This window comes from Dipteris shenzhenensis, chromosome 32 (assembly GCF_047967505.1).
Source record: "Dipteris shenzhenensis isolate YYH24624 ecotype China chromosome 32, Dip_SZ_1.0, whole genome shotgun sequence".
NCBI lineage: Eukaryota > Viridiplantae > Streptophyta > Polypodiopsida > Gleicheniales > Dipteridaceae > Dipteris > Dipteris shenzhenensis.
The window spans coordinates 31,697,380-31,722,188 of NC_141627.1; the positions used below are offsets into that span (position 1 = coordinate 31,697,380).

Genomic DNA, 24,809 nt, shown 5'->3' on the forward strand with positions numbered 1-24,809 from the left:
TCACTCAGCTCTTCACTTTCTTCCATTTTCAAATTATAGAACTTGAGCTTCAAAAAGACTTTAGAGTTGGTGATTTTTTTACCAAATAAACTCTCAAGGTGATGCCAAATCTCCTTAGCAGTTGACTTGAGTCCACATGATGAATGAGAGAGTCGACCAAGCAAAGACCAATGAGAGCGATTGTTCTTGCATTCTGTTGCTTCCATACTTTGCATTGTCACTGATCAATTGTATCAATGTGGTCTTCTTCAACAACCCATGCATAAGGAGCAGCTGCATCATTCTTTGCCATGTTGGGAAGCCTTCCTCCTTGAACTTGTCCATGAGTAGGGAACTAGAAGACAACGAAGTCATGATGGAAAAGGGCTTCGTGAAGGCGGGCAGCAAGCTGAGATGGCTATTTTAAGGTTTCAAATTGTAATAGTAGACTCCATGTGTGCAAGGCAGCATGTGTAGGTGGCTGAGTGAGAGAGAGAGAGAGAGGTAATGATACTCAAATGAAGACATGATGGAAAGGCTTTCATTCATTCATCAATATGATGTGACAAGTGAAGTACAAGCCTTTATAGACTAGGCACACACACTCTAGTATTAAATGCATATGGGATAACTCCCAAGATGACACATGGCACTCACACATGAACCACTACTAGAACTCCTAGTACAACACACCAACACACACTCTTAAGCTATGATTTCTCCAACAAGTTTATCCACCAAGTCACCTCTTATCCTTCAATCATTAGAAAATTGCCTCTTAGATTTTCGATTGATTCCTTTCAATAGAGAGGAAAAGTGAAATTTGTTTCAAGTTAGAATTGTATTTTTTTAAGAAACGAAGATCTTTCATTTTGAAGGTTGTCTTTAAGTCAAATAAAGAGTTGGAAGTAGGAGGGGATCCTTAATTTTAAAACAATGCAAGTGCATCACAAGATGAGAAGTCCTTTCTTGTAAGAGGTTAATCAAAAGGCATGTAATCAATTTGATTTTTGAACATTTATTCATGTGAGTAAAAAGAGAATCAAAGGGCTTACGAGTTAGCTAGCCACTATAATAAAGGATGCAATGGTGGTTCCTTTGCTAGACATAGGATGGGTAGAAGTACTAGTTAGGAAGAAAGCATGTTTCCTCAAGGTTTGAACTCCACAATAGAGGCGAAATTAGTAAGGAAGGTCTATCCGTACACTATTATTGATGGCACTGTCTATGAGTTGTGAAAAGACAAGGTGCTCCATCAAGTGGTCCATACCATAGAAACCAGGAGGATCCTTGAGATGTATCATGAATGTCCCGATCATTTTGCTTCAACAAGCACATCTAAGGGAATTCTCAACACTGGTTACTGTTGGCCACACCTCCACAAAAGATGGTCTCAAAGTTGTACAATTTGCCAAAATTTTTAGAGGCAACAATTCATTCCAAGATTCTTGAACCCCATTCCAACATATGGACATTTTGAAAGATGGGGATCGAACTTTGGGGGGGGCACCACTCCCTCATCTCAAGGTAAGTATTACTTATTGGTGGCCAAGGATTATGCAACATAATCAACAAATGCCAAAGCCTAGTCAACAATACGATAATCATAGTTGCAAAATGGCAAATTTATGTGTGCTTTGGAGGTCTATTGGGAATCCAAATTGATGGAGAAATTTCTTCAAGAAATGAACTAATTGAGAAGTTGATGCACAAACTGTAGGTAAATCATAGCATGCCCGTACCATATTATCCCTAATGTGATGGCTTGGTTGAGAAAACTAATGGGTTCTTGTGCAGTTTAAGTGGGACACTTATAGACACCAAGAAAATACTTTGGGATAAGCTATTAGTAGTAGGACTAGTTCATTTCATACCATTCCAATTACTCTATGGGATAGAAACATTTTGCCCATTGGATTGGAAATCCATGATCTTCACATTGTTGTTGCAAAAACAAGAAGATGCTTATGCTTTGAACATTTGGAAGCCTCAAATGAATGTCGATTACAAGCTCTATTGAACTTGGAAGCTTCTCAACGATGTTACAAGACCAAGTATGACACCAAACAACTCAAGGAGGATGTTTTAAAAGAAGATTTGATTATGAGATTTGATAGCTATTTGAAAGTGGCTAGACAAAAAGTTTCTTGGCCAACGGGAAGGACAATATCGAGTCAAGAAGATGTTCACTAATGGTATTCATCTACTTACCAAGATGCACCAATGAGTTGCACCCTAAGTTTTTCAATGCTTGACCACCTTCATGACTAGTAGACACTCTGTACCTTGACAAAGAGGATCTATATTCCAAGAGGAAGGAGATGTGTTTAAAAACTAATATCTTTTATCTTTGTAATGATATCTACAGAAGTGATCAAGCAAGCATGAGCACTTCTATTGTAAGAGATTTATTTCTTACAATGTCTTTGGCATATTATAAGTGATTGAGGCAATGTTTGGATAAATCATAATAAATATATATATATAAATATAAGTATTTGGCATGGTTTAAGAATTGTCTAAGAATATCAAAATAGGGAGAATGATTCATATATAAGTGGGCCCAAATGGATTCATCCAACAAGAGAAGGGACACCTTTTTGAGAGCCATATTAGGAAAGTTTTGTCCTATCAAAAGTTGATGGATAATTTCAAGCAAATGATTAAGCACTTGGATCATGAAGACAATTCAACAAAAAGACATGGATCTAATTGATAGTACATGTTATGTGGCTATACCAATTACTGTTAAACAATGAATGATGATAATAGCAAAAAAGAATTAGACAGTGAGGAAGATAATACAAGATATCAATTAGTATATGGAATAGAAACCATTTCACCCATTGAAGTGACACAATAGTAAGATCCAAGTACAAAGGAAGGCCTTTGACTTATCCTCTTCATGAATCGAACTTCTTCCAAAACCTCCCCAACTAAACACCATCCTTTGATGACTAGGTTTACAATGTTAGTTCAACCCCTTATAGTGTTCACTTGCAAAGTAACTCTTTCCAAATGGACTCCATGTATTTCATTTTGGGATGTTAACATGGAAAATGCAAGGATAAAAATGTAGATATATAGGAGATAGTACCTAAACATGAATAAGAGTATCGAAAATGTTCCTTCATATTGTATTAAGTGGGATGCGATGTTCAAAGCCACTTTCTAATTGGAAGAAGTGGCCTACCTATTTTAGGGTTTTGCTTGCGGTGAGGAAGAGCTCTCTTAATAATCCCTTCCGCAATATGATACTTTCATGGGTTATGTTGGTGAAATTAAGAGGCAACTTGTGTGGCAACTTGTAAAGGGTTGACATACTCTCTCACTAAGTGCACCTTGTTGTGTGAGTCACAAGCACGAAGAAACTCTTGCACCCATTTAGAGGATTAGTTTTCAAAGCGCACATTTTGAGGATTGATTTCGAAGCACGAGTATTGCACTACTACCAAAGTGAAAATTGACCATCAGCTTCAACAGAAGTATAAATCAACAATTTAACTAGACAAACTCCAAACGATGCAAGCAAAGTTACCTACAAGAGAAATGTTACCATGATGGAAAGAAAGAGGAGACTTTTCCAACCACCAAGAGAGATCACAACAGCAAACCAAGACAATCTAGCAAGAGTTACAAGCTCAGGGAACGAAACAAAAAGTGAGGCTGATTATAAGTATGATGATAGCAATACTGATAGCACGACATGCTGGTATAGCAAAACGCTTATACACTTGATTTATGGATTACAGGAAAATAAATACAAGAAAAAAAGTATGAAAATAGATAAGAGGAAGCATGCTGTTTCCTTTGTCACAGACACAAAACGTAGTAGAGAAGCAATTGTTCACTGCCAAGCCAACTTCACCTCCCAAAAAAAGTAAAATACTTCATGTAACTTATATTACAAACACCAATGCAAAGGCTACTAAGGTGTGAAGAGAGTTTAGCTTTGAAGTGAAATGTTTAACACACAACAAGCTCAAAGACCGGTTGGAAACGATGAAGATGACTTCGTGATCAGCAATTGTTTATCATGAAGTCCATATTCTCCAAACCAACCCCTGATGTAGAGAATATAGGTAAGGGAGATAACGCAACATCATTATTTTGGAGACATCCATAGTCTCCAGGGAATTCTCGAATTCTGTGTTGTATTCTGGTGAAGCAAGTCGTCTTCTTTCTTTTGAACACATGGCAATAACTGAGGCATTTCAGGATCCTGCTGTGCATTTCCGGATTGCTTTTTTCTTCCCCATTTCCATCTGATTATGCCACCAGACAATAAAAAATATTATGTTGGAATTTATCAAGGTGTAAATTTGATACTGTACCTATGCAAGGCCTCACTCTGGAAGGCTCGTACTTTTGCAGCAGTGTGTAGTACAACTATATCCAAATTTCAAAGAAATGGAAAAAAGCTTCACGCCATCTCATTATCAGGCTATGCTTAACCTTTTACTACCCTCCTTACTAGTCCTCAAAAATTCAAATTACATCATTTCAGCTAGGTAGGTAAGGCTAGTTTGCAGATCTTATTTGTACAGGTTGGCCCATACTTGAAATCTAGACAACCAAAAAGAAAGATGATTAATATGATGATCATTAAAAGACTGCATCGGCTAAAGCTTGTGATGAGATAAGCCATTAAAGTCTAGCAAGCAAAAGGAACCTTTATAAGCTTACCCTCACACCAAATGCACCTATGCGGTTTCTAGCAGCGAAATTAAGAACAAGTCTTGCAAGCTCATCAGGCACATCCTCCTGTAGGTTGACAAATTCTAAGCATCACTTGGTAGCCCAAATAATTGCCAAAACCACAACAGCACAGAATATGGCCATATTGAGATTCAAACCAGACCTGAATTGCATGGCCCGTGTTTTTCAAAATGACCAATTGAAACTTTCCTTGCATCTGACCGATAGTCAATGACCTGCAAGTGTCAGAATTGAGAGTACAGAAACATGGAGAGCCCAGCAAGGAAAGAGATTGGGCTGGCCGGCTGTTGTGTGTGTGTGTTTGGGTTTTTTTTCTTGGGGGGGGGGGGGGTTGAATTTGCTTTTTCAACATAGAGATTTCAGTTTCAAATTAAGATCCGCATAGAATCCACTAATATCCAAAGACGGGAGAGGGACATTGTAAACTTAAAAACCAAAGTGTATACAGATATTTTACCGATCTAATCTGTCCGTTCCAGCTAAAACAAGAAGTTTTGCCACCGGACAAGATAGAAATAAGTCAGACAATCCTTGATACCTGCATGAAAATAAAAAATAAGACTCTCTTCAAGTCAAACTACTAACACATTTTGGGCATGAGACCCTTGAAAATACAAACTGATTTATTGGATGGGACAAGGTATGATGTTTTGTTGTACACCCAACCAGGCTTGCACACAGCTGAAGAAAATAAGGATCTGCCCAGATCAATTGATTAAAGAAATGACAAGCTAAGCCTCAGAGCAAGAGCCAAATGATTCCGTGTAAAGAAACAGCGAGATCCGAAATGCCAATACAAAGATTGGGTATTATAAAAAGCTAGAGCAGATAACATGCAACCATGTGGTTAATCCTGTTACAAAATGCCAACTCATAAAAACTCTGCAATATATCAAAAAATGACGACTCTTCAAAAACTATACTTGATATAAACTAGTCTTACCATCCTTTCCAATGAGCTTCAGTCTCCTCCAGGGGCATACGCCAAACATAACTGCATTATTTATTGCATAAAACTTGGAAGTCAATTTGGAGCACCATAGGCGGCCTGTTCATCTAAAAGCAACTAGTGCTAAACAGTGATAATCATGGTTTCACAGGTAGTAGCAACAGAGAATGAAACTGGAAATTGAAAGTACTCTTTCTCATGTACTACAAAAGAGGAATATTCATGTGAAACAAAACAATGAATTTTCTCCCCTTCTCCCCCCAAGAAGGAGAGGAACAATATAAAAAGCCTCTACCATGTCTGCATAAGCACAGAGCAAATGTCTGGGTTTCAAACAGTTTGAAACGCAACTTGTGTTCATGGTGAGATATATAGAAGACGAAAACAAATAGTACAGTTTTCCGTGCAATTCATGTTCGCATAGAAATTATTTGGTTATCTTGCTTCATGCTTTCGCAAACAAAAGCTGTAGAGCTTGCTAAGTGGCAACCCTCTGAAACTGGCCTTCAGTAATCCAGAAAGAAACGGAGGTCTACGGGGAAGCAACGAATGGAGGAGTTGGGCACTGATAGAGTGTCGCTAGATTAGAGAAAAAGAGAGAGAGATTTTACTAAAAGTATTTGGAAGACCAAAGGGTCTATGAGACTAAAATGAAACTGATACAATGAGCTGAGGGTGGAGCCACTAAACGGGCATCAACACCCATGATGAATACAAAGGAAAACCTAAAATCCTGAGCATAACGGCATCGATACAGAGAGAGAGAACTATGGGCCCTCCAAGTGGGAGCCAATAGGGGGGAGGGGAGAGCCAATGTGCAAGGCTGATATGGTGGCATAAAACCCGTGACAGGTCGCTGTTGACTATCGACGTGTGCGGTCTGCTGGTCTCCTAGCTATAGCTCTGCAGCAATCAAGTGCCACTGTCACTCTGTGGGTCGGGCCTTTGATCATATGAGCATGGAAGGAAGGTCCCCTAATGTGATCGATGCCTCAGTGCGCCAATGAGTCAGGCATATATCTAGCTCTGGCTCGGGTCCTTGAAGTCGCCGTCTCTAGGGGTCCTGCTGGTCAGTGTTGTCTAGCTGGAAAAACTCAGTGATCATACTCTGAGTGGGGTTTGGCTGTGTGTCCTGATCGGCCCTAGCAACCGCTCCTTATGTGGGACAGCCACATGGATGAAGGCAAAAGGGATCCAAGACCATATCTAAAAAGCGTCCTCTGATCTCGTAGTACACAGGGCATCTAAATGCGAAATGCTCCTCTGACTCGATCTCCCAAGATACACACACAGTGCAGATGCAGCCCTCTCTAGGTATGGTGTGAGGAGACTCGGAACTGCCCTATCAATATCTTCAAGGAGTGAGGGAGCTGGCACCATGTGTACCTTGGTGGGTAGATGAAGCCCTCCGCTGAAATTCGTAGGAAGTGGTGTCTATAGAAGGTGAAAGATATATTAATGTCTGCAGAAACCCTCACAGGGTTATGAGAGAGAGTACACATCCAAAAAAGTTAAGCCATTACATCTCTGAGTATCAGAGAAAGTCGAGGAGTGCACAAGGCATCTCAGCTCAAATTATTTAGCACACTACTAAATGCTAGTACTGTTATGAAGTGGCCTTCGTTACATCATTTTTAGATAGAGAGTCTTTGGGGCTAGCTTGAAGTCTTTGATTAGAGCTATACCATCTCGATAAACAACCCACAATCCCTCCTTTCAAGCTTCTTTTACTTTTGTCAATTCTGCATGAGCTGAGTCGGGATGAGCTCCTCTGAAATCCATGTTTTGGTACCTCTCAGCTTGTTGGTTTGTTTTAGGACTTTGTTCCTTGCTGCCTTCTCTTGAAGGATTACTCTGTTCCCTTTTGGTTGACAAAATCTATCCCATTCAAACTAAGGGATTGTCTTCTTGAGAAGTTTCTTTTTTTTTGGGTGTACTTCCACTTTCTAGAGTCCAGCCCTCAGGCAGCCCTCCTATGCGTGTAATCCGATTATTTGCAGCCTTGGTTTCTTGTTCTTTTACCAATTAGAACCTGGCCTATCACGCTTTTTCCATGACTTTGGTTTTACCAAGGTTTCCCTTCAAGTCATGTGGATATACGCGATCAAGAATGGGCTCCTATCAGACATCCCACTTGTTGATCTTGCTATGAATTCGTATTTCATAGACTTGAGTTGAGTGGTAACTAATTCCTGCACCTTTGTCCCAAGTTGTGGCACGGGTGCTGTTGTATTGCATTGTTGTAGAAAATCTTGGATTACTTTCTTTGCCCTTGCTTTTCATTTTTGAAACTGTTTTCTCAAGGGAGGCAATGTGGAGCTTTGCATCTCTAAGCTCTCGCTGTAGGAAATAGATTTGGTCATGTGGATCGAATTTGCTCTAGAATCTATGTTAGGTCAAGGCATAGGGAGATCGCATTGAAGCTATGGTAGCGTAGGAGGGCTCCTTGTTGGCTGGGGTCGTAGCAAATGGTTTTGTTGTGGGGAACTCCATCTAGTAGCCTGTGCTGAAAGCCCCTTTGCTAAGGCTGACCCCCAACCTAGGCCCAAGGGTTCAGCACAGCCCAGGGCATTCGGTCCCTAACTAACCCTCAACTAGCTGATGCGCCCACCCCCTGTGGCGGCCTCCCTGACCTGGCTGTTGTCGCTGCTGTTGAACGTGACCCTCCTGAAGACTTTCTTGGAAAGGCTACGCTGGTTGGGACTCTTCCACCCCGCAGCCTGTCCTAAATGTGGGTAGACTGTCATCCCTCCATGCTGACCATTGGGCTGGCCCTAAATAACATCAAGAAGGAATCTGATCTGTTGCCCATGTTGCAGCCATCTTGCTGCCCATGTGGCAGCCTCATCCCTTCCCCCTATTGAACCATCTACCTCATACATGCAGAGGTGTCAAGCTCATGAGCTATTCGGCTTACAAGTGGGGCATTGGCCCTACACCTCCAACATAACAGACCTCCTTGCTGCTCTAGTGAATAGCCAAACTGTAAAGCATTGCTGAAAAGCCTGTCCATATGAATATCGTGCCTGGCAAACCATGCAGATATACATGCATACCATCTGTCTGCCCCACTCTCTCCTAGCTGTATGGATGACTCTAAGGCCAGCCTCAGTAGTCTCCAGTGAGGTAAGGCTCAGACTCTATGTATGAATGTAGTGTCTGAAAGATGGCATCAACCTGCACAGGTGTCATGGCGAACTCTGCCTGTATTATCTCATGTGTGGAGGGGGGGGGGGGGGGAGAGAGAGAGAGAGAGAGAGAGAGAGAGATGTATTAATGTCTACCGAAGACCTCACGTGTCACGAGGACGCGAAATTATGGGACTTTTGATTTGCGATTCCCGTAATTTGCGCGAGACTGCTGCCTTGAGCCTCTGGGGCGAGAAGGTCCGGCCATGGGGCGAGACTTGGGGAATTAAAATTCCCTATTGGGAACTTGGAAATTGTGAATGTGCGCCCAGTTACTAGGCAATTCATTCCTAGGGCCAAAGTGTGCAACAGGGGGCCCAAAGAGTGGTGCAATTAAAAATTGCTAATTTTAGCATAGGACTCCTGAAAGAGCACAAAGCCTTGTTTTTGGGGGCAGAAGGCCAAAATTAGTTTTAGAGGAGCCAGATCATCAGTTGTGAGCTGCCAGAGCCTACCAAGTGCTACTAGAGCCAAATCGTCATCTGCAAGCTCCAGAGCCTGCTAGGTAAAATCGCTATCGACCAAGGCCAATTCCAGTGCATCCAAGGCTTGCCAGAGGAAATCGCACTTGATCCAGAAGCCTATTGCAGATTGCGATCTCAGCTAGGATGTCTCTTCTAGATTGTGATTTCATCTACATGTCTTCCAGGTTGTGCCAGTGACTGCATTTGTAAGAAATCCTAGATTTACTATATTTAGAAATGTGCTAAGGAACAGAAAGGAGATTGAGATAGCAGAGAACAAGGAATAATTGTATTGCTTGAATGTCTGTAGGATAGATGTTGTGTTATCCATACAATTGGGCCTCTCTTATATAGAGAGTGAAGAGTCACACATGAAAAGGTGTGTACTCCAAAGTGTATGTGCATGAAGAGGTGTGTACCCCTTGTGAAGGGTGTGACCCTTGATGAGAGGGTACATTACAATAGGAATGTCTCTTCAATAGAATGTCTCTTGTGAAGGGTTGTGCCTCATAGGAAGTGTCCCGTCGAAAGGGCATACCCTTCCACAAGTGTCCATTCATCAAACCATCCATAAGTCTAGATATAGAGAAAGGAATACGTCACAGATCGTGACATCCCCTCCCACTCAAAATAAGACCCTGGTGGAGATAATGAACTGATGCAGAAAATATCACGGTAAATTCTGAAAATATTGCTGTAAAATGTCAGGGTACTGTTGTAAGTCTTCATCAGATTGCCAAGTTGCGTCGGAGTCGTCCAGATCTCGAGCGTTCATGACTGGCTGAGTAAAGATATACTTTAGAGAGTGATGGTCTGTCTTAACCACCGAGTCGGCTCCCATGAGATAATGTTTCCAAGAGCGATAAGCATGTACAACGGCAAGAAACTCCTTATCATAAATCGAGTATCCGGTTTGGATATCAGAATGTTTATGGCTGTCAAAAGCAATAACTTTGCCTTCTTGCATCAAGACTGCTCCTGTAGCGATGTCGGAATCGTCGATCATGACCTCAAACGGAAGGTTTGGGTCAGCAATAGCCATAACTAGTGTGGTAGTGAGTGCTTGCTTGAGTTGTTGAAAACTATACTCGTTTTCGGAAAGCCACTGAAAAACAGCTGTGCTTTTCAATAATTCGGACATAGGAGCTGCGATTTCAAAAAACTGATAGACCTTTGTATGGTAGAAGTTTGCCAATCCGAGAAAAGAGAGGACATCATGAACATTCTTAGGAGTAGGCCAGTTTCGGATTACCTCGACCTTCTTGGGAGCCGCAGAGATGCCTTGAGCTGAAATAACACGTCCCAAATATTCGAGTTGGGTCTTGAAGAACTCACTCTTCTCAATGTTGATGTAGAGAGAATTTGCACAGAGAACTTCAAAAACTTGGTGAAGATGTTGTTTGTGCTCATGTAGGGATCTGCTGAAAACGAGGATGTCATCGAGGTAAACGATGACGAACTTATCGAGGAAAGGCCTGAAGATGTCGTTCATGAGTGTCATGAATGTGACCGGAGCATTGTTTAACCCAAAAGGCATGACCAAACATTCATAGTGTCCATACTTTGTTCGAAAAGCTGTCTTATACTCATCGCCTTCTCATATGTGAATTTCATGATAACCTGAACGAAGATCAATCTTTGAGAATTGTGTTGCGTGTAGAAGTTGATCGAAGAGGTCATCGATGCGAGGCAATGGATACTTGTTTTTTATAGTGAGCTTGTTGAGGGCTCGGTAGTCGATGCAGAGGCGCATTGACTTATTCGTTTTTTCCACAAGTAGTACAGGAGATCCGAAAGGGCTGCGATTGGGCCGAATGTGACCTTTGTCGAGTAGTTCGGTGACCTGTCTTTGGATTTCTTCATTTTGAGTGTAAGAAACCCAATAAGGAGGTTTCGACGGTGGATTACTGCCGGGAATAAGTTCGATTGGGTGATCCACTGGTCGTCGAGGTGTTAACTGCTTTGGCAATTCCTGTGGAAAAATATCCAGATAGGGCTGGAAAAAAGGTTGGTTGAGATATTCAAGAGGATCCTTTGTTGGTGTCTCCTTTACTGTCGTAACCAACAATAGTGAAGTCTTTACTTGACATGCGAAAACTGATTGATGGATCATAGTCATAGAGCCACTGTTGTCCAAGTATGACATCGTACCAAGAGAGACGCATGATGTCGAAGTTCAACTTGTCCGTATAATGTTGGATGCGAAAAGACAAGTTTTTGATCCTAGTGTTGCACAAGAAGGTAGTTCCATTTGCGAGTTCAATCTGATAGTCCATGAGACTAGGACTGGTGGTTAACCGAAGTTTGTCGACCATAGAACTAGCTAGGAAATTATGAGAGCAGCCACTGTCGATGAGGATAGTGACCGTTGTTCCACGAATCGATCCTTGAACACAAAGTACTTGAGTGGCCAGGGAAGATTCGAGGTTGCTGGCAAGGCTCAGGTGGATGGTATTCGCCATTTGAATAGCTTTGCCTTTCTTGTCTTGTACTGGGGTAGCATCTTCTATTTGGGAAGTGCTAGGTTCCATATTGGAATTTTGCTTTGGTCGCTTGGGACAATCGAACCATCTATGGTCGCCTGTACAGATGGTACAAAGTCCTTTTGTGCTGGAGTTGTTCTTCTTGTCAGTGGCCGCACCTTTATGTTGGGGATGTCGGTAATGACTTTGTGAAGAAGAAGAGGCGCGATCCTTGGAGGAGTGCTTCTGTTGGAATCCAGCATATGATTTCTGAGTCTTCTGGGGATCTTGAGACTATCGCTGACCTTGATTACCGGAGTTTTTTCGAAACCTGGTGTTATCTTGAGGGCGAGCACCTTTGGCCATAGTAGAGTTCTGTGTGCGATTAGCACTCTGCTTCCCTGTGTGTTGGAAGACATCAATCTCCAGCACCAACGTGGTGAACTGAGAGATGTAGGAAGACAGGAAGCCTGTTTGCTCCAACTGTCGGAGTTTTGAACGTGCTTGGAAGTCCGCATTGGCAGATATGAACTGCTTACGGAGCACGTGTTCAAAACGTTTCCATGTTGACACACTTTTGCCATCCTTTAAGCATCTTTGCTACCATAGAAAAGCTGTATCCTTAAGGAGGGAGGCTGCCTAGGCGATCTTTTTGCCTTCAGTGAGGTCAACAGTATCAAAATACATGCGCACTTTTGCGAGCCATTGGCCAACTATTCGGCGATTGCGTCGACCAGTGTAGGCTTCCGGAAGTTTGATGTCAAGTCTTTTAGTTTTGGAAGCTTGAAGTAAACGGTAGAGGGCACGTAGTTCAGTGTTTTCTACCTCAGGTGGGAATGAATCCGCATAGTTGTCTGGTTGCATCACGTCATTCTCTATATGTGTGGTACTGCGAGAATCTTGAAGTTGTTGGACTTTCTGGACCAAGTCGGAGATGCTGTCCTGAAGTTGAGAAATTTGAAGTTGCAGTAGTATTTTTCCTTGTACGTTGACTTCATGGGTCTTTTTTGGACTTGAGTCTTTGATCTCTGGAGAGGCTTCATGCGAGCGTTGCGACATATCGAAGATCCCTGTGAGAAAAGCGTGAACCTCTGCTCTAGTTTGTACCATTCCTAGAAGAAGATTCAGGCTGCTCCCTGAGGTTGCTCGTGTTGGAGGGGGCGGGCGAGGCAGGATGGAACCACCCGTGGAAATCTGGTAAAGGAGGTCCTGTCTGAGGTAACACTAGTGATGCCGAAAGGGGTGTTACCGCTCGTGAGAGGACAGGAGTAGGTTGCAGAGTCCACGGATCTGAGAAGGGATAAGGAACTGCTATCGGAAGTGGAGGATATCCAGGAGAAGGAGTGCCTTCAGAGTGTAAATACTGTCGTGGGGAAGGTACAACCTGTATAGGAGGATATCTGGGAGCTGAAGGAGGTGGAGAGTACCCTGGAGATGCCGAAGGTGAGGGGTAAAATTCTCTCCAAAGATGGACAGCAAACTCTTGAGGAATATTGGGTTCGGGGTATCTTCGTGTCTCGTGGAACACAACCTGGACTGTGCTGAGGAAGTAATGTAACTGAGGTGCCTCACGCAGAAGGTATAGGATGTGGTCCAAATCACTAGGAGGGCACGTGACACAGAAGACCCACGATGCCAAAGCTCCAAAATGGGCTGGTTGTGCAATCTGAACACGATATTGTGTGGTAGATGATGCCTGAGGTGTCCTTGAAATGCCAAGTGAGTTACCAGGGGTTTCCATGCTTTAAGGGAGCGTCTTTCATTTGTTGTAATTGGAGAACGACAAGAGAATCCTTAAAAGCAGAATGGAAAGACTCCACCTGGCATTGATTTAATCTGCCAAATTGTTGCGTAGAAGGGTCCTGCAGATTTCTGTCCGGAGGTCCATGTTACAATGGGTGGCGAGGAGCAGATCTGGGCCTGGCATTTAATAGGCTGTCTTCATCGCGATAGGAGGCTGAAACTGCTGCTGATCTGGCAGGAAAAAGGTGGCGAAACAAGGGGAGCAGGCTATCAATGGCGCAATAGGCTGCAAGTACCCAATTTTGGATCGCAATAGGGGCTGGCGCACCAGGCTGCTGATGTCATGGAAGACTGGCGAAACAGAAAGGGGGAGGCAGGCTGGCAATGGCGAAAAACTGGTTGCAGGCTGATTTGCGTCAGAATGGCTGGCTGGCGCTGTGTTCACGCTGCAGGCTGGCAGGAAACAAGGCCGTAAACTAGCGAGACTAGGGGCTGCAGATGGCGAGGGCAGGGGCTGGCAGTGAAATGGCGAGGGCAGGGGCTGGCAGCAAAATGGCGAGGGCAGGGGCTGGCGGCGAAATGGCAAAAGCAGGGGCTGGGCAGCGAGACCAACCTGTTTGACGAAAATCTGTAGGGCGTTGAAAAGGTACGTCCCTTTTTTTTTTTTTGTGCTGCCTACGTTGGGTGGTTGCCCAAAAAAAAAGAATTAAAGGGTGGGTTTATTTGACCCTTGGGTAATCTAGGGTAGACCTAAGGTTTGGGGCTGGGTTTCCCTTTTTAACCCCTTTAGGTACCCTTTTATAAGTGCTTGGTGCCTAAAAGGTGTGCCTATTCGAAGGGGTGTGACCCTTGGAATAGGTGCACCTTTTCATGAAGGGGTGTGTCCCTGTTTTTAAAAGGGGTGTCCCTACATGAACAGGTGTGTCCTTTTGTCCACGATGGGGTGTGTCCCTTGGGTGAGGAGTCAAGACTCTTCATCAAAAGGTGTGTCCCATGGTGGAAAAGGTGCGTCCCTTGGTTTTGGGACAGCCCAAGCACCTGAAAAGACACGATTTTTGTCGTGTCCATTCACATCAACTCGTGATGTGTGGGAGATGGAGAGGCCATACATGAGTTTAGGCAACGTTGGCAAGAAAAATTTTTACGCTCATCCTCTCCATCTCTTCCATGCACAATGTGCACGGATATCCTTCTAGCGGAAAAGATGTATCAGATCGGCGCTAGAAGGTGGGAGGCATTTCCTACAGGCAGGAGCGAATTTGCTCTGATACCACTGTAAGAAATCCTAGATTTACTATATTTAGAAATGTGCTAAGGAACAGAAAGGAGACTGAGATAGCAGAGAACAAGGAATAATTGTATTGCTTGAATGTCTGTAGGATAGATGTTGTGTTATCCATACAATTGGGCCTCTCTTATATAGAGAGTGAAGAGTCACACATGAAAAGGTGTGTACTCCAAAGTGTATGTGCATGAAGAGGTGTGTAAACCTTGTGAAGGGTGTGACCCTTGATGAGAGGGTACATTACAATAGGAATGTCTCTTCAATAGAATGTCTCTTGTGAAGGGTTGTGCCTCATAGGAAGTGTCCCGTCGAAAGGGCATACCCTTCCACGAGTGTCCATTCATCAAACCATCCATAAGTCTAGATATAGAGAAAGGAATACGTCACAGATCGTGACAGCATCCTGTTCTAGGTGTTTCCAAGTTGTCCAGGCTGCTACAGAAGATTGCGATTTGCTTCATGGCTGTCCAAGCTTTGCAAGGAAACTTGCGATTTGATTTATGGAGCTTTCGGGGTGTTGCTACTGATTTTGGTAACTTTCCAGGCATGGGTGTTCTCTTCTAAGCTGCTTTTGGGACTGTGGCAGAGCAGAATCATCTTTTCTCTACAAGATCTACGGTTTTCCAACCCCGGTGACCTATCTTCGGTGGATATTGGGTAGAAGAAGGCTTGCTTTTTGCCTCATTTTGCCATTCCCTGAATGGTTGCTGGCTAATTATTGCATTTGGGTTTCTTTCCTCGCGAAGAAAGGTTGATTTTGCTGTTGGGCAGTGGCCAAGCAAGCTATAGATTGAGGCAACCTGTTTGGGAGTGCTTTGTCGACTGATTGCACCAGAGTTTGGCTGTTGAAGGCTTGTTGTTCGGCTGTGTCTGGCTGGTTGGGCACTTGGTCGTGCAATTGTAGGCGTGGCACACACAGTGGATGCTATTGGGGTTTCTGTTGCACACTTTGGTTGGCTGAGGATACAGGATTGTCTAGTAATTGGATGCCGTTTCACCGTTTGGAGTTGAGCAGGGAATTACAGGGTGGGCTGAACGGGGAGTCTGCCGGCGTTGGTTGCCTGTGGTGCAGCTTCCCAGAGACCTTTGTAATCAGCCGCTTGGCTTCAAATGAATGTTAAATAAATACCACAAGGGGCGCCAACATTTGGGGCCAATCGGTGTCCTTGTTTCTAAGTAGGAGCGCTCTAGCTCCCCTGTGATTTAATCTGTGATGCATATTTATTTGTCAAATTACTGTGTATGCTGTAATTAAGTGGATCCTACCACCCTTTACATTGTTGAGGCTGGTTTCAGTGGTTTCACGGGCCTATGGGACAAGGTACAAAGTACACCAAAAGGATGATCTCATACAAGCCTCAGTCTGGAGCAAAGGGCGTACTAAGGCCCTTGCCAGGTGCTAAGACTACTAAACTGAAAAACTGATAAGCAGATAACCTGATAACTCCATAGAGCTCAATAGCTCAAGCAAAATCAGATATATAACCCAGAGACTAGCAACTAGCAACTATCTGAGAGCTGTAGCATGCTGATATCTGAGACTCAGGCTCAAAAGCCAAAGCCTGGCACCATGGTAGCTCGCCTGTGAGCAGTGAAAATGTCTCGGATCTGCGTCTGTCGGGCTGTGTCATGCTGTGGTGGCAGAGGGTGACGTGGTCTTCTCGATCTCTGAACCTGTTGGGCTACGTTCAGAGTAACCCCTCACCTCGGGCGGTCTCTTCTGAGGAAAGCTGTGATAGGTATCCAGTTCTGCATCCGTCAGAAAACCAGATTGCATTGCATGATTTAAAAGCACTATCATGCATTCTTGTGGACCATTTGATGAGGGGGCTGTTGCACCTCTGCAAGCTGCAAGGAGCTGTGAGGGGGGGGCTGTGAGGGAGAGCAGAAGGGAGCTGCGAGGGGGGAGCGGAAGGGAGATGCAACATAAGATTGAACTATTTTTTACAACTAGCCCTGAGTGACATACATTCCCCTGATTCAGATTTACGATCTTACAAACCATGTCTATCAAAGTCTTACCACTGCTTTTTGTCATTGTATTTGAGCGTTGAAGGAATAGAAACACGAGCAGAGTCGACATTTCTTAATGAGCCTCCCTTTACACTCCATTCAATCTAGCAAACCAAGTGGAACAAACATTCAAATGTCAACCACAAACACAGGATTTTAAATACCAAGCAAGTGTTTTTGGACAAAAAGAACTACGTTTTTAAATGGTAATTTTTTTAAGAGTTCGGAAATGATTAAGGTCATGAGAACGACATTAATAAGTGCAATTCCAAGACTAAAAATGATCGTTAGAATGTTATCCAGTTATCCATTATTCTAGTTGTTTTTAAAAGAACCTGTGGAAAAGTTGGAACGAACAAATAATAAAAGAGTGAGTTAATGGGTAGGGGCGCCCATATTGGCCCCTACATGAAGAATTGATAAGTTCTTAGTTTACTACACAGTCAGCAGGTTTTTTTTTCGAGGTTTCACAGAGAGACGTTTCAAAAATCTCAGAGAGGTTTTGCCTAACGTGCATAATTAATATATGTAAAATATAGAAATTTAAAAAATATATAATCTGGTTCTAGACATCAATGATCATACTCAAATTCTCTCTCTCTCTCTCTCTCTCACACCACACACACACACACACATATGATAGATCTCTCTCAACATTCGCGATTGAAGTTTGAACTTTGAACAATGGGAACCCAACATATATATAAATATGATCATCAATCATAAAAAGAACAAGTTTAATGTCACAATATACCAAGGACAAGTAGCTTGTAAGTCATAACTCCTGAATAAAAATTGAAAACAAGTCATATAAAGGTTGATAGACTACAGTGTACAATGAGCTAGCCCCTAGGGCCTTCTTAATAACACATCAACAGAGTCAACAATATGATCTCAATCGGATGATGTCTCCTCTACTCTGACTACTCACTCAAGTCGATTGTGACACCTGTATTGGCTGTCCCAGGGACCTGAATTGCCTCCCCAATCTACACTACATGCTCTACAAACTGTTCTGCGAGCTGCTCCTGCTTTGTGGGCTGCTCCTCCTCTTGCTTCTCAAACTCAACTCTGCCTCAACACCATGATTGCCCTGGCTACTCGTTATATGCCATGAGATCCTCATAATCACATCGATAACTACGAATTGGATCCGGTACAAGGTCTGACTCTGTATTATGTGCAGGTGTATGATGTACAGCTGAAACTGCTCTTATCCCACAGCCACGAGCTCAAGCCATCGAGCAAGTTTGGCATCAAAAGCAGAGCACATCCTCTGTAAGAAAGCTATAAATGTCATCATTCTCTTGATTGCATTGGATGATGGACATGTCGAGAGGCTTCCTCTTTAACACGTCAGGTTCAATTGCATTGGCTTCCACTCAATGCTACTGGCTCTATAATTCTCAAGAAGATGCAAGTTGGTAATGACATACACGAACTTATTAAGCTAGTCCATGCTCAATCTGTGACAAGTCACAAAGTTTATAAAAGTCAAGTGCAGACACTACAAATTGCAATGTCAAGACTTCATATAATCTGTCCATCATTGGCAGGAGCTGAGAGACTCACTACAAATTGCAAAGTCAAGACTTCATATAATCTGCATGGACGGGAGCTGAGAGACTACAGCAAAAACTGAAACTGCTCTTATCCCACAGCCACGAGCTCAAGCCATCGAGTGTGTTTGGCATCGCAAGCAGAGCTTATCCTCTGTAAGAAAGCTATAGATGTCATAGAGACTACTGCAAAACTGAATCTTGACGGGCACCCTGGTCCCACAAAACTGTCCGTACGAGCGAGGGATCCAAGACATTATGCAATCCCTCCCACCATGACTCTGGGATCACGGCATCCATCTCCATCCAAGTGTCTTACCCTCAGATGAGAGAGTGCCCGACCACGTGCCTCTGCAGCTCCATGCCCCGAAAAGTCTCGCTAAGTTATTGTCCCATTGTACCCATCCGATGTGCATCATTTACCCCCAATACAAGTCCCTCTTGGTCCCAAACCTCCAGGTGCCATATAAGTGGTTGCTGCTCAAACTCCTCTCGACACCTCGAACTAGCCTGAATGAGCCCTCCGAACAAGCGCTATGACTACTGCCATTGACCTCCTAGGAGTATGGGGGCTGTTCTTGAGAAGCCCTTGCTAAAGCAAGAGCTTCCAGGGCTCAGAACCTAGGGTGAGACAGCATACCACCAGCTTGCCGAAAGGGCTTTGCTCTACATCTCGAGATCAATGATACCAAGTCATACCTGTGCCTGAGGTAGAATCACCACCTACCAAGCAACCTTGGCTCTACATTCCTCGCACCATCCAAACCTGCTCATAAGAAATTGTGCACTAGGCACCTACTCATACAATCTCTATGAAAGCATCTAAGTTGACCCATACAAAGCACCAGCAGGAGACTATATGCCAAAACATAGCTAGGAGTACTTAATTGGCCACAAGTGCCCTACTTGCTACACCTAGCTCCGATACAAAAGCTTGCGCCTCACACCCTCAAGCACCAGAGCAATCTGCTGCACTGATGAGATATGAATGCCACCTAAGTATCTCGTTGTATGCCCTCACAAAATCCACCAGAAGCCAAGTGCAGCCCTGAAACCCGGGATCTCTTAAACCTTCTTAGCCACTATGAGGAAGCCGACTGATTTGGTCAAGTAGCTCCTCCTGACGAATCAGGAGTCGCAAACCAATAAGGCATGCTGCTTGAGAACGCATTAAATAGCCCAGAGCCTCCGCCACAGAGAGAGAGAGAGAGAGAGAGAGAGAGAGAGAGGAGGGAACTCTATCCTACTAAGCGAGAGAGAGAGAGGAAAGGCCACCCCCATGTGACCGGTGATATGCATCTCACCGAGATCTCTCAAATCCACATGTCTGGAAAACCCATCCTTTGCATGGTGCCCTCCAAAGATCACTCCACCTATAATAAGCCTTCTCGAAATGCCAAATAAGGATCGTGATAGACTCAACAAACTCCTCCCAAGCCCAATCAACTTCCTCCCAGAAAATGAAGATATTGTCCAGAATATTGCATTCCTAGATAAAACTTGCCTACATGTCGTGGATAATATCAGCAAGGTGGGGCTGCAATCACAATCTTAAGACCTTAGCTAAGATCTTGTAGGCAATGTCTGAGAGAGTAACCGATCTCCACTAACAGATGTAAAACCTATCTCCCTCCCCCTTCCGAATTAAACAAATCCACCCTCAAGGACTGTCGAAGAAAGCCACAATCCAAGATCTCTTGAAAAACCAACCTAAAGGAAGTGTGAATGAACTCCTAAAAGTATTTGAAGAAGGATGGTGTCAATCCATCCTCCCCAGGACACTTCTACGAAGGGAGAGAATTGAGGACCTCCCCAAGCTTCTCATCAACCAAGGGCGCTTCCACCTGCTTGCTTCATACTCATAGAGACCACTGCCGAGATATATGCACAAACTACCTCTCGAGCTGCAAGGGCCTAGAAGGACTCCTCCTTGGATAAAACAGTTGCCTTTCAAGTCTATGGTCATCTCTAAAATCTCATGCAGATCGCAGTCACGCATCTTATCCAAGATCTCTTGAAAAACCAACCTAAAGGAAGTGTGAATGAACTCCTAAAAGTATTTGAAGAAGGATGGTGTCAATCCATCCTCCCCAGGACACTTCTACGAAGGGAGAGAATTGAGGACCTCCCCAAGCTTCTCATCAACCAAGGGCGCTTCCACCTGCTTGCTTCATACTCATAGAGACCACTGCCGAGATATATGCACAAACTACCTCTCGAGCTGCAAGGGCCTAGAAGGACTCCTCCTTGGATAAAACAGTTGCCTTTCAAGTCTATGGTCATCTCTAAAATCTCATGCAGATCGCAGTCACTGAAGATGCGTCCCTGTTGAATGAGGACTAGTGGTCTGAAAGAATTGCTTAGTCATCCTGTCTCCCTATTATACCCATTGTCGCTAGAGGAATGATAGGAGAACTCAACTCGACGGATCTCTTTGGCTTGAAGGTTAAGCCTCTCACTCTCGTATTGGTTTACGAGTCATTGTGAGGCTGGGTCCTACTCTCTTAGTCACTCTATACAAGCCAAATCTTGTCTCAGTGCTCTTTCCCGCTTTTGGAGTAAGTAATATCAATGAAGACCCTAAGCATGGAGCCCCTCACTCCTCCTCTGAATCAGATCTGCCACCTAGGTGGCCTATCTACCCACGGGGGGCGCTCTGGCTGCAGCTAGATCTTTGCCACGGCTTGTTGCACCACCTCCTCCTGATGCATAGCATCAAGGACGGATTCCTTTCTGTGGGAGTCCGCTGCGGGGTGCTCTAAGTGAAGCACAACCCGAGTGATCTAACATCGTCGTCCTTGCCAAAATACCACTGGGTCAACCTCTATACCTAGCCCCATCCCCAACGTAGAATCTATCAAGTGGCTGCTAACCGAAGGAGACGCAAAGACTACCAAGACTACCAGGAAGTTTGAAAAACTCCACCTACAACCACGGGTTGATCGTGAAGATGAACTGCTCCCACGTGCTCCTCTCAGAAAAGCCGCCCTACTTGCCCTCCTCAAACTCGAGATTATTTAAGTTCCCCCCAACAATACAAGAGTCAATATCCGGAAGGCTCTCAGTAAGCCGTCTCCAGAAAGGAGGCGATGCTATCTACATGCCCTTGTACAAGTTCAGGATCCCAATCTGGAAGTCCCCCATCCATGAACCAATCCACACTACCCACCCTGGGATAAGATCATCCTAGTCGAGCACAAGGGCCCCAAACCAAGGGAACAGCCTCCAAGCGGAGCGCTATCACAAGATGAGGACAAACTCCCCCCGTGCAAATCAAGAATTAGGCGAAGGAGCTGCTGTGCAGCGACAGTGGCAGGCAGCACCAGCAGCAATAGACGAAATGCAGGCGGGAAAGGCGACTGGAGCGAGAGAAGAATGGACAAAAAGGCCGCGCAGCCACGCAAGATGGAGGGCGACTAGCAACGGGACATGTGGAAGAGGAGAAGCCAAGGAGGCATGGCTGCAAGGCGGGGTAGCAGAGATGGATGCAAGGTGACAACGTGGAGTGGAGGCAGAGACTAGCTCAAGGGAGCTCGAGCAGAAGCAACAACATCAATCGTTCAAAGGACGTTGTTTTCAAGTTGCAATACAATAGTACTTACAACGTGCAAAATCACACTTGCAATGTGTTACATAATTTTGAATTTTGAAATGTGTAACTTAATAGATTATTACCAGCTGAGTACCAAGAAAGTGTCATCTGTCTCTTCAAGCATGTGGTGCGGAGAACCTCCGACTTAACAAGTAAAAGAGGAGCTCCTGCTTTAGCTGCAACTATAAGTGCATAGAATTTCTTATATGTAGGAATCCTTGACACATTAAAAGAGCAAGAAAAAAAAAACAGAGACTCTGCCTCTTGCTTACAAGCTGGTGTCCAAGGAGCTTGTAGAGAAGTCATTGTACAAGTATTAGCATGTCTCCTCTTGGAAAGAGGCCGTGGAGGAGTTACCATCACAACAAAAAGCCCCACAGATATGAATGGATTGGACAAATTGGAGAAAGTAGGGGCTATCTCGGGGGAGGCTTGGTAGATACACATACTTGTGACAAAGATACTGGCTCCCATAACACATCCAAGCCCTCAAGATCTCCATTATTCAATGATGCAGCCTCAATGCACTCTTTGCTCTCTAGTACCACTTTCGCCTATAGGCCCTCCCCAATAACTTTAGATGGAGGAGGGATCGAATCTCTGCATATCCGAACTCAAGGGGCTGATTAACTCAATGCCTCAACGCAATACTTGCAAACTATCTTCTTTGTGCCAGAATCGCCATATTTCTTGATGAAGATGGTGTCTTGTCAATCACATCACGGTTGGTGCTTCCGTCTCTCATTGATATGGTGGGTGTTGGGACTCCGAAAAGAATGCCTTGAACCTAAAAGGGTAAGATTCAAATGAGAAGCACTCGCTGGCTGTCCACAGTCCAAAACAGCCAACCCAGGCTGCAGCCTGCCAATGATTCCAAGAAGGATGAGGCCCCATGGATGGAGAGGCAAGCAAAGGGATGAGAGATGGAGAGGAAATAATGATGAGGACTGGCTGGCTTTCCACAGTGCAAACAGCCAGGCCGGGCTGCAGCCTGCAAAGGCTCAAGGGATGGAGAGGGATAAGCGATGGAGAGGCACGAAAGGGAAAGTAAGAAAGTTGGAGCAGATAGGCAGCAAGAAGCAGGCTGGGAGCAACGAGCAGTAGCTGCAGAATCGTCCATGCGGTGCCTCCACAAATTTTGCCCAAAACCCTAATTTTTGAGTTTCACCCACAAACCGTTTCGTAGAAACATTTGAAACGTTTCTGGGTACCAAAAGAGGTTCTCCAGTGAGTCGCCCCTTAAAACAAGCAGTGATTCTGTCCCATTCAGCAAAATTCAACACATTGATTCAGAAGTGGCTCCAATATGCTAAATTTGTCACTCAGCTGACGTTAATCAGACTTATTCCAGATGATCTGCTCCATCCATGAAACCGGCCTCTAGCAAAAGCTAGAGGGCAGTAAACCGTAGCTAACTTGACATCCACACTATTCACAGCCACAACGCATCATTTCCAGCCACTTCCATTAGTTAAATATCACTGAGAAACCAGCTTTAAACACACTGAAAGGGAGGCTAGAGGGCCCCTTCTCAGAAACCAAATACAAGAGACGCAGATTGGCCCCAAATGCTTTGGCAGCCCTTTCGGTATTTTTTTAATTTTTCTGGCAATGGAAAATGCTTTTACAACAAGGGCTCACCCCTTGCACTCTAGTTCCACTGTCCAAGCCAATTCCTGGCTTCAAAAGGCATCCAATCCCCAGCACACACTAGAACCAAACTGCCAAGGCAAAGCTAAGGCATTTCCCACTATCTGTGTGCTGAAAGCTGACAATGCATTCCACAAAGCATCCAGCTTGCTCTAGAGGATTTGGCAGTCCCACAATCCAACGTCCAGCCTCTCAGGGTGACAATGCATCAACACAAGGAAGAAATTCACAGCACTGTCTCTTTGGCACCAATCTAGGCACACCTTCTGTATCTAGGTGACTATCCACAGCCTGAATGGCCAAGAGAGAACTTCAAACAACAAAAGAACAACAACAGTCTTCAAAAATGACAAATGATATCAGAATGAAGGTCAGAACGACCGTACCCGCTGTCCTTGGAAGAGGGGCGAGCTCTGCCCTCGCACCTATCCTTTGTCCAGGCCCCCAACGGCGCAAGTTGACCTCAGTCATGAGTAAATGAAGAGATAGCAGCAAATGAGCTTGAATGGCATCAAAACAACTCCCAGGTGTCCTGTTCCAGGCTGGAACACCTCCAAGGGGCAGCAGATCCACCAAGCAAGAGACAGCACGAGGAATGGGCAGCTAGGAAAGAGAGAGAATGTTCTAGAACGAGAGAGAGAGAGAGAGAGAGAGAGAGAAAGAGAGAACGCAAAATCTGCATCGAAATGTGTGCCCGAACGTCTGTACAGCTTGCTAGAAAATGCATCGAAATGCATGCCAACAGCCCCGTACAATCCGTACAGCTGCATGCAATCAGCCGTACAATCAGGAAACTTGCCTTGAGATGCGTGCAATCAGCCATACAAGCAAAGAAAATGGCCTCAAGATGCGTGTAATGATTGTACAACCAACAGGATCTGTTTGTACAGTGCCTCATTTTGCGTGTAATCAGCCATACAGCCCGTACGGATAATAAATGTGCCTTGATTAAAGTGCAGCCAGCCTCAATTTGCATGCAATTTCTCACAAGAGAAGGAAGAGAGAAAATTCAGTACAGTGATCACATAACCCCTCCAAGGTGCAAGGCTAGAGAGAGGGAACCAAGCTAGAGAGAGAAGGTCAACACTTGCAATCACATGCACACAAGGGACTGCCACTTGGCTCATTAAAGCCCCCTAACCCACTTACCAATGACACACTTATGCCCTTCCTTGGGGTCAACTTTTTGAACCCTCTTTTCCTTGC

At 44.3% G+C, this 24,809-nt stretch overlaps 1 protein-coding gene across 1 annotated transcript in view; it reads right to left on the reverse strand.

Annotated features, from left to right (window-relative positions):
• Positions 1–3,856: 3,856 nt before the first annotated feature.
• The window catches only part of LOC147880616 (esterase/lipase/thioesterase family protein), a 28,795-nt gene continuing 7,842 nt past the window's right edge, over positions 3,857–24,809 (reverse strand). The window contains exons 8-13 of the mRNA XM_087370786.1: positions 16,812–16,906; positions 5,642–5,692; positions 5,156–5,236; positions 4,841–4,913; positions 4,666–4,743; positions 3,857–4,545 (exon numbers count right to left, since the gene is read on the reverse strand). Coding sequence (XP_087226912.1) covers positions 4,501–4,545; positions 4,666–4,743; positions 4,841–4,913; positions 5,156–5,236; positions 5,642–5,692; positions 16,812–16,906 — 423 coding nt within the window. The 3' untranslated portion in view covers positions 3,857–4,500. The remainder of the gene's footprint in view (positions 4,546–4,665; positions 4,744–4,840; positions 4,914–5,155; positions 5,237–5,641; positions 5,693–16,811; positions 16,907–24,809) is intronic.